This window comes from Mustelus asterias, chromosome 11 (genome assembly GCF_964213995.1).
Source record: "Mustelus asterias chromosome 11, sMusAst1.hap1.1, whole genome shotgun sequence".
Taxonomy (NCBI): Eukaryota; Metazoa; Chordata; class Chondrichthyes; order Carcharhiniformes; family Triakidae; genus Mustelus; species Mustelus asterias.
In genome coordinates this window covers 108,347,810-108,362,616 of record NC_135811.1, presented here as the reverse complement: position 1 = coordinate 108,362,616, position 14,807 = coordinate 108,347,810, and the positions used below count along the sequence as shown (strand labels likewise).

Below are 14,807 nucleotides of genomic sequence, written 5' to 3'. Positions count from 1 at the left end.
ACTCAGCCCCTCTAGCCCACTCTGTCATACAATGAATCCATGGCTGATCGAATTGTAACCACAATTCCACATTCCCGCTTACCCCCGGTAATATTTCTTCCTCTTTCTTACCAAACATCTACCTTACGGGCGGCACGGTAGCACAGTGGTTAGCACTGCTGCTTCACAGCTCCAGGGTCCCGGGTTCGATTCCCGGCTCGGGTCAATGTCTGTGTGGAGTTTGCACATTCTCCTCGTGTCTGCGTGGGTTTCCTCCGGGTGCTCCGGTTTCCTCCCACAGTCCAAAGATGTGCGGGTTAGGTTGATTGGCCAGGTTAAAAATTGTCCCTTAGAGTCCTGGGATGCGTAGGTTAGAGGGATTAGCGGGTAAAATATGTGGGGTAGGGCCTGGGTGGGATTGTGGTCGGTGCAGACTCGATGGGCCGAATGGCCTCCTTCTGCACTGTAGGGTTTCTATGATTCTATGATTCTATGATTACTCTACTTTAAAAATATTCAAAGACTCTGCTTCCACCATCTTTTCAGGAAGAGAATCCCAAAATTCACAGCCCTAATTAAATAAACGACCCTTAATTTTGAAACTACTGTAACTCCTAGTTCTAGATTCTCCCACAAGAGGAAACATTCTCTCCACATCCATACTATCAAGACCCCTCAAGATTTGAAAAATTTCAGTCAGGTCACCTCTTAATCTTCTAAACTCCAGCAGATACAAGTCCAGCCTGTCCACGCTTTCCTCACAAGACAATCCACCCATTCCTGGTTTCAGTCTAGTAAACCTTCGCTGAACTCTTTCCAATGAATTTACATGATGTGGGCAAACATGAAATTGTCCATACTGGAAGGAAGAATAGTGAGAAATTTGCAGAACTCGGAGATTTTCAGCTCGGGTCACTGTCTGTGTGGAGTTTGCACATTCTCCTCGTGTCTGCGTGGGTTTCCTCCGGGTGCTCCAGTTTCCTCCCACAGTCCAAAGATGTGCAGGTTAGGTTGATTGGCCATGCTAAAAATTGCCCCTTAGAGTCCTGAGATGCGTAGGGTTAGCGGATAAATATGTAGGGATATGGGGGTAGGGACTGGGTGGGATTGTGGTCGGTGCAGACTCGATGGGCCAAATGGCCTCTTTCTGCACTGTAGGGTTTCTATGATTCTAAGATGCTGAGAGCTCTAGGTGTCAGAGTGCATGAATCACAAAAGGCCATTACACAGGTTCGGCAAATAATTTGGAAAGCTAATAGAATGTCTTCATCCCCAGGATTTGAGAATGAGTCAGACCAATGGCATTAGATAGGTGGAAACCTCCCCCAATCTCAGAATCTGGAAGCAGGTCGATCTCTAGATTTCCAAGACAACTCTCGTTGGTAAAGCAACAAACAACACATGCAGAAAACACCCACTGCAACAGCTGGGAATGCAAAATATTACAGGAATAATGAACAAACTGCCATGTTAGAAAGGGTTGATATTTATTACATTTTATGAATGGGCAAAAATCTTACAGGAAAGAAAGGAGATAATTGATAATCTTGTGGCGCAGTGGGTAGTGCCTTTCTCTGACCCAGAAGCTCTGTGTTTGAGTCCCACTCTAGGACTTGGAAGGTCAAGGAAGGTGCGTTCATGTGGCCAAACAGGTTGATTATCAACAGAAAATGGAACTTGGCTCCTAAGAGGAATCATATTGAACTTGAAACATTAACTCTGTTTCTCTCTCTACAGATACTGCAAGAGCTACTGAGTTTTTCCAGCATTTTCTCTTTTTATTTCACATTTCCAACATCTGCAGTATTTTGCTTTTACTTTAATACAAATTGATTATCAACTTGTAAATCCTTCTAATACATCAGACAGAAAGAGTGGAAGAGTCTCCTGGTCAGCCATGCTTGATGCAGAGTGGCACTGTCTCCAGCGACAGGCTAATGACCTGTTCCAGGAAAAAAATAGCTATGGAGACAGGCACATCTGCCTCATGTGTCACTTGTCACGGTTAAGAATCAAAGTATTAGTGTACAGAGCTCTAACATTTGTTATTTCAGAACTGTTATAACCTGCTTAAAATAAAGTAGGTTCAATTGTGCACAAAGCAATCTCATTGGAAAGGGTTAAACACTCATACAGTAATAATCAAACACTGAGTAGGTTTTGTGCAAATCAGACAACAGTGCAAAAGCCAATTTACAATCGCTCCCTAGAACTCAATCAATCAGGATTCTGTCCCTTTCTGATCTCTTAATGGCCGCTATCAGCACTCTTCTTAGCTATGATCACCACTATTTACATTCCCCTTGTCTTTTTGTCTATGACATCTTTGTCAATCCCCCCTCACTCTAACAAGTAAATATCATCCTATTTCATATGGTTTTCAGCTCTGACAAAGGGTCATCCAGACTCAAAATGTTAGCTCTATTCTCTCTCCATAGATGCCAACAGATCTGCTGAGATTTTCCAGCATTTTCTGTTTCAGATTCCAGCATTTAGTCATTTGCTTTTATCTTAGGGAGGGGCCGAATCCTTTCTCCCTTTTGCTTGTTTTAGTCACAATCTATCCTAGTCATCTCTGTTACAATCCATCACTACGTAGCACTGTAGCTCTTAATTCTATTTGCTACATTACTGTCAACCCACATTGCTTTTAAATTATGCTGCCCCGCATTATTTTATTTTGCCCCTCCTTGTTACCATCTAACAATAACATAGCAAGAATCAGTAACAACGTTACCATACTGCTTTTATCTTTTGGTTTCAGATTCCAGCATCTGCAGTTATTTGCTTTTATTACAATACTGCTCACTGCCATAGAGATCAAGAATTCCATAAAGTGTAGATATTACTTTTTTCTCCCCAATCCTTGTACAAGTTGTAAATTACCTTAAGGCTTCTACCATTGTTGCTCCGAGCTGTTCCACGGGGGACTATGTCAGAACAAATAGGCACTAAGACTCCAGTTAGCACTTCCCAACACAGCTGTATGTTTCATTAAATTGAGCAAAAGAAGGGATTTTTTTTTACCTCATTTTCCTGTGGATTGCCTACGATGTAGAAGTATAGATCGACAGAACTTTTATAGATGATGGTCAGACCCTCCAGGAATGCAATTTCACCTGTTTCCGTCAAAAGGACAGAGTGTCAGAACTTCACCGGGATAAAACAATTTTGTTCTTCTGCTTTCCTCTCACTCTAGTCTGTTCTTCATTTTGGACCGGATCCTGTTTTAACTCTATTTTCCTAGCCTGGTTCTGTATCCCTCAATAGCCTTACCTAACCAAATCTATCAATCTCAGTTTTTACATTTTCAACTGACCCCCCAGGTTTCAGTTTTTGGGGGAAAATGGTATTCCAGATTTCCGCTGCCTTTTGTGTGAAGAAGCGTTTCCTGCCATTATCCCCGAATTAAGAACAAAGAGATCTCGGGGTACATGTTCATAGCTCCTTGAAAGTGGAGTCACAGGTGGACAGGGTGGTGAAGAAGGCATTCAGCATGCTTGGTTTCATTGGTCAGAACATTGAATACAGGAGTTGGGATGTCTTGTTGAAGTTGTACAAGACATTGGTAAGGCCACACTTGGAATACTGTGTACAGTTCTGGTCACCCGATTATAGAAAGGATATTATTAAACTAGAAAGAGTGCAGAAAAGACTTACTAGGATGCTACCAGGACTTGATGGTTTGAGTTATAAGGAGAGGCTGGATTTTCTGGGACCTTTCTCTCTGGAGCATAGGAGGCTTAGGGGTGATCTTATAGAGGTCTATAAAATAATGGGGGGCATAGATCAGCTAGTCAATATCTCTTCCCAAAGATAGGGGAGTCTAAAATTAGAGGGCATAGGTTTAAGATGAGAGGGGAGAGATACTAAAGGGTCCAGAGGGGCAATTTTTTCACACAGAGGGTGTCTGGAACAAGCTGCCAGAGGTAGTAGTAAAGGTGGGTACAATTTTGTCTTTTAAAAAGCGTTTAGACAGTTACATGAGTAAAGTGGCTATTGAGGGATATGGGTTAAACATGGGCAATTGGGACTAGCTTAGTCGTTAAAAGAAAAGGGCGACATTGACAAGTTGGGCTATCATAAATATCATAGAATCCCTACAACACAGAAGGGGGCCATTTGGCCCATCGAGTCTGTACCGACCACAATCCCACCCAGGCCGTAACCCCACGCATTTACCCTGCTAATCCCCTTGACACTAAGGGTCAATTTAGCATGGCCAATCAACCTAACCTGCACATCTTTGAACTGAACAAACCGGAGCACCCAGAGGAAACCCACGCAGACACAGGGAGAATGTGCAAATTCCACACAGACAGTGACCCGAGCCGGAATTGAATCTGGGACCCTGGCGCTGTGAGGCAGCAGTGCTACTCACTGTGCCACTGTGCCGCCCACAGGCCTGTTTCCATGCTGTAAACCTCTATGGCTCTATGAATGTCCTAACTCTGATTTTAAGGTTATGTCCCTTGTTCTGGAATCTTTCACTCGAGGAAATAATTTCTCCTGATTTAGCAGATCACTACTTTAATTATCTTAAATACCGCAATTAAATTATCTTTTGATCTTCTATAGTCAAGTGAACACAAGCCTCAGCTATGCAGGTAAAAGCAACAAATACTGAGACTCTGTGGACAGAGAATGCTTCTGCTTTTATCAGAATTTGAAAAAGTTAGAGATTACTTTTTAATATCCAAGCATTGCTTTGGAGACAAAGAATTCTGTAATGAGTGAATATCTCAATTTTATTTCACAATTTTCAGTTACAACTGTCCAAAATATTACCATGAATGGAAGGAAGTGGGTAGCAGATGCTGCCTGACCTGTTGAGCATTTCCAACATTTTTTGTTTTTACTTCAGGTTTAAAATATCCACAAGATTTTGCTTTTGCGCTACTCTATTAATGCTCCACATAATTTAACTCTTTTAGTCCAAGAAACAATTCTGGTAAATCAGCACTGCAGCCCCTCCAAGATCAATATTTTTCCTGGGCGCAATGCCCTAATTGAAATGATATTACTCCTGGAACTCGGAAACTGACATCTGACTTGCACCTTTTTCTATGACATCTTCCAGCCCCCTGGAGGTGTTGGCCAACATTCTACGAACCCTCTAAAATATTTATTTTCACCTGCCCAATAATTTTTTTGTGTTCTCTGTATCTGGAACTCTGAATCTCTCCACTGCCTTAGTTTCAAACCGCTCACCATTTAGAAAATACTCTAATCTATCTTTCTTAGATTCAAAATGGAATACCTAACACTTCCCTCGCACTGAATTGCATCCGACAGTCTGCTGTTAAACAGAGGATTTCATCATCTCATAAAAGTCACATGTCAACTCTTAGTGCACATATACACCTTGCTATCAGATCAGCCACCTGTTCGCAATACACTGAGCTCACAAACTCTGTGACCTTCTCCTGATACCAGTAACTTTGAACTGTTTTTCAATTCAAGTTGATCAGAATGCCATCCAGCATCTTAAACTTTCACTCCCTCCAGTGCACAGCGGCTGAACACGTGTGTTATCTACAAGAAACACTGCAGCGACTCACCAAGGCTTCCTCAGCAGAACCTGCAAAATCTGTGACCTCCAACACCTTGAAGGACAAGGACAGCAGGCATATGGGAACATCACCACCTGCAAGATCCCCTTCCATGTCTCACACCATCCTGATTTGGAAGTATATTCTTTCATCAACGCTGGAACTCCCTTCCTAACAGCACCGTGGGAATCAATTCATAACACTCACTGTTACAGCTCATCACTACCTTCTCAGGGACAATTAGGGATGGACAATAAATGCTGGCTTAGCCAGTGATGCTCATGTTCCAAGAATGATTTTTTTTAAATTAAGTTCTAAAAAATTCCCAACCCAATGTGGGAATGGGATCAATTCTCCAGTCAGTAAGATACTGAGCCATAGAAACCAGTGCCCAGTTTCTGGTCAGTGCTGCGTCAGCTGATGTCAGGTAGGCAGTATTATGAGCACTAGAATGCATTCCGTTCCCTCAGTCTGAGGAGAACATGAGGAAAATTGGTCATGGTGTCTACTCTTAAATTCTGTCCAGCAATAGGCAGAGATATTTTGACATAAAGGAGAAAGATATTTAGCCCAGTGATATGGTTCTGCCATTTAATTAGATCATGACTAATTTGTTATAACCCCATGATACTTGCTTCGATCCCTTTACAATGATGGAGAAAAACTCCAAAATAGGTATGGATATATTGAACTTTTAAGATACGTTTTAAAATTGGACATACAAGCCAAAGATAGCCGAGGATATAAATTCTCAGAATGTAAATTCAGTCACTGTCTGAATTGCTCCAGTGTGGCTGATACTAAAAGAAAGACAATGGAATCTCAGAGAGACATTTGAAAGAAAGGAGCCATGAAAATATGAACTGCCATCACCTGTGGAGATAATGAGAGCAACAGGAATTATATTCTGCAAGTTATGTCCTAGACCAGTTTTTGGTTTTTCAACTTCCAGGAATATACTAGAAACTGGGATATAAAGCCAGCTGAAAAACTTGGTCAATGTGGATAATGATAGTTGTGTCGAAGTGTGTGACATAGAAACAAAAAAACAGCAGAGTCCCGTCCACCCCCCACCACCACTCTGACAGGTAAATAGTACAAGTCTCACTCTGTCTCTGATTGTTGAATCAAACCAGGTCAGTAAAGCCACAGCTGAAAAGGAAACAGGACAACTTCTCAGTTGAACATCCGCACCCTGGAATCTCAAAACCAACTACTCAACTGCTGAAGTCAGCGCTACTGGAATCACAATCTCAAATGGCTGCAATGTTTTATAGGGTGGCACAGTGCTTAGCACTGCTGCCTCACAGCACCAGGGACCCAGGTTCAATTTCAGCCTTGGCCGACTGTGTGGAGTCTGCATGTTCTCCCAGTGTCTGCGTGGGTTTTCTCCAGGTGCTCCGGTTTCCTCCCACACTCCAAAAATGTTCAGATTAGGTGGATTAGCCACGGTAAATGCACTCCTGAACAGCCTGGTTCTAATTTTGTTCTGGACTCCCGTATCAGTGAAAATAGCTTCTCTCCATCGACCTTATCAACTCCTATAATCATCTTAAACAATTCAATTTCTTATGCTCATAGGAATGGACTTCAACCCAGATAAATGCGTAGTGGTCCATTTTGGTAGGTCAAATGGGATGAAGGAGTACAATATAAAGGGAAAGACTCTTAGTACTGTCGAGGATTAGAAGGACCTTGGGGTCCGGGTCCATAGGACTCTAAAATAGGCCCCGCAGGTGGAGGAGGTGGTTAAGAAGGTGTATGGTGTGCTGGCCTTTATCAATCGAGGGATTGAGTTTAGAAGTCCGGGGATAATGATGCAGCTATATAAGACCCTTGTCAGACCCCACTTGGAGTACTGTGCTCAGTTCTGGTCGCCTCATTACAGGAAGGATGTGGAAAAGATTGAAAGGGTGCAGAGGAGATTTACAAGGATGTTACCTGAATTGAGTGGCATGCCTTATGAGGATAGGCTGAGGGAGCTCGGTCTTTTCTTCATGGAGAGATGTAGGATGAGAGGAGACCTAATAGAAGTGTATAAGATGTTGAGAGGCATAGATCGGGTGGACTCTCAGAGGCTTTTTCCCAGGGTGGAAATGGCTGCTACGAGAGGACACAGGTTTAAGGTGCTGGGGGGTAGGTACAGGGGAAATGTTAGGGGGAAGTTTTTCACACAGAGGGTGGTGGGCGAGTGGAATCGGCTGCCGTCAGTGGTGGTGGAGGCAAACTCAATAGGGTCTTTTAAGAGACTCCTGGATGAGTACATGGGACTTAATAGGATGGAGGGTTATAGGTAGGCCTAAAAGGTAGGGATATGTTCGGCACAACTTGTGGGGCCGAAGGGCCTGTTTTGTGCTGTAGTTTTCTATGAATACTTTAGACAATCTGTCCCCACAATTTAACCCTGGCATTGTTCTGGTGAATCTGTGTTGCACTGCCACCCGGGCCTATACACCCTTCCTGAGATACAGGGTCAGAACTGAAAGGAACCTGCACAAGACAAGGACTGGGTTTGGCTGTGATATTCTGTCCCACACACAACAAACCACAGAACCACCCTGAGCAGTGGGAGGAGAGGGAAGGAGTGAAGGCAGAGAGCCGGAGAGCTTAAAGCAAATGTACCAATGGCACTAGTGAAGGGTCGGCACACTTACTGTCATTCTTATGCGTCTTGCTGAAAATATTCTTTTCAAAAATCTTCTGTTCCTTGGTGGAGGGATAGGCATCATCATAATACTGTGGAGCGAAAGATTGAGAAAGAGAAGCAGAGAGAGAGAGAAAGAATCATTCCCATGGATGTTACCAAGAAAACAACAACTTTATCAAACTTCTATCTTTTAGGAGTTACCTTGGCATGCAGACGCTCCCCATCATTGTCCAGGATGATGATTGCTTTGACAGTGTAGAGAGAAGGCTCCTAAACCACAAGACAAGGGAAAGACAAAGAACGGACATTTTCATCCAGATCCATGGCAGGTGCTTTTATTTTGAAAATGGATAAGAACTCCCCACTCCTGGCATGTCTCGTTGCCCCATCGCAACACTCACAGGGAGTCGGTTAAATTGCCAAAGGTGAATCTGTCTGCCAATCTATTTACATCCCATGTGAACCTCTGTCCCAGGACCCAGCAGGGGACCTAGAGACTGGCTGAGGAGTGTATGAAGAACAGGCAGTAATCCTCACCTAACTGAGCGACTATCAGGGTCAGCAGATAATAGGATTCAGTTTCACTCAGACTTGTGCCTCGAATCTAGGCTGACACTCCGGTGTGGTACTGAGGGAGTGCTGCACATTCCCAGATGCTGTCTTTCTGATCAGTTGTTAAACCGAGGCCCCATTTGTTCTCTCAGGTGAAGGGAAATATATGGTGGTGTGGTTGGGGGCATAAGAGAAACACAAATCTTCTTTGTGGGGCTCAATGGAACACCCCTAATCTCACCAGGAAAGCAAACATTAAAATTAAAAACTTACCTGCCTGGGCTTCCTGTGGCACCCATTCCCCCTCCGGGCAGCTCTGGCCTGATGATGCAGCTTGAACCTGTCACTGCTCCCCCACCCCCCCAGGTTCAAACTTCAAACAAAAGTCATCAAGCAGCATCCAATCTGCAGAGTTAAAAGTGGACCCCATCAACTTGTCCCATTTTTCTGTTCAAAGGGGATGGTTAATTTTGAAAGCTGTGGGAGGGCAGCAGGATGACAGGGTGGGGAAAGTGACAAGGTGTTCCGCTCATTTTAACCGCCTCCCTCACCCACTTTCCCCCAGCCCAGTTTCCACCAGAGGGTCAGAGTTAAAGCCTTAAAGTCACAATCACAGCATAAAAACAATTATGGACATGCCTCTTGGTTTTGCAGCAGCCTCTTAGAATAGTTCTCTAAGATGGCATAAATTCTGTGATATAAATGGGATGTAATTATACAGTAAGAGAGAGGCTCCCAGTGGCGATGTCCTTCAGGAAACTGCAAACCAAGAAAAGCAAACATGTTTTGTAACACAATATTTACTGAGCCTTTCCATCTGGCATGAAGCCGGAGGTAGCGAAAGAGAGAGAGTGTGTGTGTGAGAGAGAGATAGAGAGAGAGAGAGTGAGAGAAAGCAAGAGAGTGAGAAAATGCACCAAAAGAATAAAACACAACTTTCAAGACCTGGTTGACAAAACATCAGTTCAAAGCAACACTAATGAAAAAGTCAAGTCAAGGGAAGGTGGGGACAGGGCAGGGTGCCAGAAGCATGGGGCTTCTGACTGGGCCCATTTTGCCTTTGTAGGTTTATCCAGTTTCACTGACGTACAGGACACACTTGTTGTTACATCTCACTGAACTTTTACTCAGGTGACCATCAGACCCTACGTGGAAAATTTTGGCCTGTGGTGATCCCACTTGTAAACAGCAGTGGCTCTCCCATCTGGGAGGAAGGAGGTCAGGGCTTTAAGTCCACTCCAGAACACAAGAGCATAAAATGCAGGAGACTCTCCGAGTGCTAAGGGGGCGCTGCATTGAGTGAGGTGCTATCTTTCGGATGAGACATTGAACTGAAGTTCTGTCTGCTTTCTCAGATAGGTCTGACAGATTCCATGGCATTAACTGAAGGGAGAGCTAGTTCTCCCCAGTGTCCTGGCCAATATTTATCCTTCAACCAACATCTAAGACATATTATCTAGTCATTGCTCTTGGTGGGAATTTACTGTTCACAAATTGAGTTCCCTGGACTGTATGACAACACTTTAAAGTAACAGTTAATAGGCAGCAAAGTGCTTTTGGATATTTGGAAGTTGTGGAAAGTGCTACATAAATGCAAGACTCTCTGAACATGGAAGCAAGTTTTTGTTTTATAGTTGGCTGAAAATTGACTTAACATTATGTCATGCAGCCAATCAGAAGGCCAGGATGTGAAGATTAACAGGTCATTCTGACATTTATTTTTCCTGTTTCTGATGTACATAATCTACGATGATATAAATTCTTACTTTTATACAAGGACAGCTTGCCCAGAACACACAAAGGCTTTTAGTCACACAGACAATAGAGCCAGGTTCAAGGATCACCTGGATATTGCACCCTTTGTAAAACAAAGGACTTCAGTTGACTTAACATGATAGTCTTCCCAATAAAAGGTGTTAGTCAGAGGGAAATAAGCAATATAATAAACCATTCGTAATATTATCTTTAACTCTACTGCGCCTGTACAGCAGAATCCATTCAACATTTACAAAACTGTGCCAAAGTCTGTACATGAGGGTCGAAGGGCCTGTTTCCTGTGCTGTACTGTTCTTATGTCTACTAGATGGAATTTCACAGCATTGAAAGAGGCCCGTCAGCCCATTCTGCCTGTGCTGGCCTGTGCTATAGGCTTTTTCTTATAAATCATGTACTCAGATTACCTTGGGGCCTCAGAACTTTAGGGCACTGCATCTCAAGGTTCAGTCTGTGTGGTAACTTCACTCCTTGAGTTCAGGGATCACAGATAAATAAAAAAGCTTGCAGATACTGGAGTTTGAAGTCAGTGTAAATATAGAGCTTGTCACTCAGCATCTACACAGTTAAGGTGGTTTGGCCAAGGTGCCTCCCAGATGAATCTAATCACTCTGGACAAGAGAAACAAAGTGACTTAGAGTAAACCACTTTCTATCCAGAACTAGGGGGTCATAGTTTGAGGATAAGGGATAACCTTTTAGAACTGAGGTGAGGAGAAATTTCTTCACCCAGAGAGTGGTGAATGTGTGGAATTCACTACCATAGAAAGTAGTTGAGGCCAAAATGGTGTCTGATTTCAAGAGGGAATTATATATAGCTCTTGGGGCTAAAGAGATCAAGGGATTATGGGGGGGGGCGGGGGAGGGGTGGAATCATCAGGATATTGAATATGATCAGACATGATCAAAATGAATGGCGGAGCAGGCTCGAAGGGCGAATGGCCTACTCCTGCTTCTAGTTTGCACGACACAACACTCCGCCAATCATCTCTATTAGGGCAGCACGGTGGCACAGTGGTTAGCACTGCTGCCTCACAGCACCAGGGTCCAATTCCCAGTTTGGGTCACTATGCGGAGTCTGCACATTCTTCCCATGTCTGCGTGGGTTTCCTCCGGGTGCTCCAGTTTCCTCCCACAATCCGAAAGACATGCTAGTTAGGTGCATTGGCTATGCTAAATTCTTCCTCAGTGTACCCGAACAGGTGCCGGAGCGTGGCGACTAAGGGATTTTCACAGCAACTTTATTGCAGTGTTAATGCAAGCCTATTTGTGACATTAATAAATAAACGTTAAAACTTCATCTGACAGAGTGGCAGTGTACCAGGCATTGCCATTCAGCTGGTTGTTGAAAGAACGGTCCTAAATTCACGTTGATTTTAAAACTCTCGCCTTGTTTTCAAATCCCTCCATGGACTCGTGCCACCGTACCTCTATAACCTCCTTCAACCCCATAGCCTTCAAAGTTCTCTGTGATCCTCCAATTATAGCCTCTGTTGCATTCCTGATTTTAATCCCTTCATCACTGGTGGCTGTAAGCTATCTATGCATCAAGCTCTGGAATTCCTCCCCTAAACCTCTTGGCCCCTCTTCTCTTCTTTCAGATCCTCTTTTGACCAAGCTTTTAGTCATCTCTCCCTTTGTGGCTCACTGTCCAATGTCACTTCTAAAATGACATGGGCACTTTGCTAAATTTAAAAAAGGTACTATATAAAATGTTAGTTGTTAAATTGCAGAAAGTGCCTAAATGTTAATTTTATTTTTAAACGACAGTTAATGTTTTCACTGCTTCCTTGTCTCATAAAAAGGCATATAAACGTCACACCACAGCTAGAATAATGTCTGGGTCCCATCAACCACTGCTACATGTGACTGACATTGATTTTGTACCTATGTATCCTCTACTTACTGCAATTTTCTGGAGATGGAGCTGTGTTTGCTACAGACTTTAAATATACCCTGCAAATGGATATTGCATTCTCTAAATCCTGCCCCAAATTTCAACCCTGTCTGCAACGCGTTGGCATGTCGTTTATTATTAGACCCTTCTGGCCTCTCAAAATGTTACATATGCAAATGACAGTCCGGTTAGTGTCAACTTGGCAGTGAATTTAAATCAGCAGCATTAGAAAGAAGATTAATTAATTACAATCGGCTCTCCGTTCCCTTTGACATATTGTTCGAATTTTAAAAAAAAAATCAGACTTAAAATCAGCTCGACACTTTTTTGTTTAAAAGCAATTGGGGGCAGACACTCTTGTAAAGTCAGGATTTAAGTAAGCTGCCTTCTGTGTTGGTGCTTTGACTGCTCACTGCTCTCTTTGGCAATCATGTCATGTTACCTGCAATCCACACCAACCAACATTTCTCCTAACACTGGCTGCCCGGAAGCTACACGTGTCTCTGCTAACGCCACATCACATATTGACCTAGAAGATCCTCACAACTTCACACATACACCTCAAAAAGGGTAAAATTAAAAACTTCACTCAAACTTCTGGACATTCTCAGCTGTTAAAAGCAGCAAACTTTGCAACCATGAATGTTCTTGGATATTTACACACAGATACATAAGTGAGGTAACTGAAATATTGTAACAAAAGTTAGCTTTTTGATTTATACACGTATAAATAAAGTAACAAACGTTCTATCAGCAAAAGTTAACTTTAAAACTAGATATATAAAAATTGCCTTCTGTTTAACAGCTGGGAAGGTTGCAGTTTTTAGCCAGTTCGCTTGGTTTTAGTTTGTAGTTGGGGTCTTTCCAAAACAAAGTTCTGTCATGCACTGACTTTTCTCAGTTACAGAGCCGGAGTGTATGACAGAACCTTCGGCTTGGGAGACCTCTGCACGGCGGATCCTCAGGGGAAGGCAAGAATAACCACATCACACAGATGCTTGCTTTAAAAAAAAAATCGCAGTTTTGGTCGGAATAAAACTCTTTTTCTAGACGTTTACTTTGCATTTCGACACGGTATCGACATGACTGCGTTCAAACTTGCAGAAACTTCCAAACTCAAAAGATTCTATCATTGACACAAACTAAGGCGGGTTTTTTTTTTCTTGTAACTTTGTAAGTTTGCTTTAATTTTAGTTCCTCCTCCCCCATCCTCCGACACACACAAACTGGGAATTAAGGAATAGGCAAGCCGTTTAGTTTCATTTTACTGAACTAGCTTCTCTAGTTTTATTTTAGAAGCAAGTTAGCGATTGATTCTTGTCAGGAGGAATTTAGTTAGGTTTTGTTACAGTGTCGCACACTGTCGGGGCTCTATATCTCTACAAACTGGTATGTGAAAAATGTCAGAGTAATAAAACCTTAGCCAATTCAGCGAAAGGAGAGTCAGTCTGGAGAGCTATGTTGATTTCACCTCGCTCACAGGCTCCTTCACCAGAGGATCATCCACCGAAAGTGACATGACCTAAAGAAGGGGGAAAAAATACTTCAAATGTTACACACCGTACCAGTGCTGAGGGATCCATGTTGCGGTAGTGCCGACGTGGACAAATCTTGCTTCCACTCCCAGTCTCTGTGACTGGCTCCCTCGCCATAGGAGGGTTTATTTAGGCTGCAACGGTGTATGACGGGATTCTGGATGACTCCCAGCTCCTGTAATTGCTTGTTCTCATGTGGTTTGAAACAAATTCCTCGCTTTTTCTCTCCTCCATTCCAGTTGTGTTTTTTTGGGTTAGAATGAACTGACAAACAGCACATTCACAGTGTCCAGTACACGTGGTGTACAGACAGAGGAGGAGCTGTACCCCTCTCCTCTGGCCCCTCAGGATTGAGGGTGATTCTGGATGGGTTCTGAAATGGCTGTTTGATCAGCTCAATGCGCGAGATCTTGCATTTATAAAAGGTAAAGTCATCATAATCCCAGGTGACCAAAGGCTGGTGGTGATTTAACCCGAGGATCACCACACCTCAGGCAAGGTTGGGCCTCCATGAATAACCTTGGCTGGTACAGAAATTGAACCCACATTGGTGGCAATGGCCTGCACCACAAATCAGCCGGCCATCCAACTGAACTAACCAACGCCTTGCATTTATATAGCACCTTTCACTCCCAAAGCACAGACTTATGAAGTGTAGTCCAAAGGGCAATTATTAGAGATTGGCAATTGCATGGATTTTCCAGACACACACACACCCTACAAACTAGAACCCCTAGTTGGATTCATCAAAACTGTAAGTGGAATGTTCCAGTCCCGCCAGCAGCAGGAATCGTGGCAGGCGGGGACACTTAATTTGGCAACACACAAAAAATCTGTTTCCTGGGGGGTGGGATAAACTGTTGGAATTTTGAT

At 43.2% G+C, this 14,807-nt stretch overlaps 1 protein-coding gene across 6 annotated transcripts in view; it reads right to left on the bottom strand.

The window, feature by feature from the left end:
* LOC144500790 (coatomer subunit zeta-1-like) overlaps positions 1–14,266 on the bottom strand; it is a 46,311-nt gene extending 32,045 nt beyond the window's left edge. The window contains exons 1-4 of one of the 6 annotated variants that reach the window (XR_013499012.1): positions 13,965–14,266; positions 8,380–8,448; positions 8,186–8,267; positions 3,007–3,098 (exon numbers count right to left, since the gene is read on the bottom strand). Coding sequence is in view for 4 of the 6 variants with exons in the window: in XM_078224249.1 (XP_078080375.1) it covers positions 3,007–3,098; positions 8,186–8,267; positions 8,380–8,448; positions 13,965–14,051 (330 nt within the window). In the remaining 2 variants the exon portion in view is untranslated. The remainder of the gene's footprint in view (positions 1–3,006; positions 3,099–8,185; positions 8,268–8,379; positions 8,449–13,964) is intronic. The other 5 variants (XR_013499013.1, XM_078224249.1, XM_078224250.1 and 2 more) reach the window with 5 other exon arrangements.
* Positions 14,267–14,807: the final 541 nt, after the last annotated feature.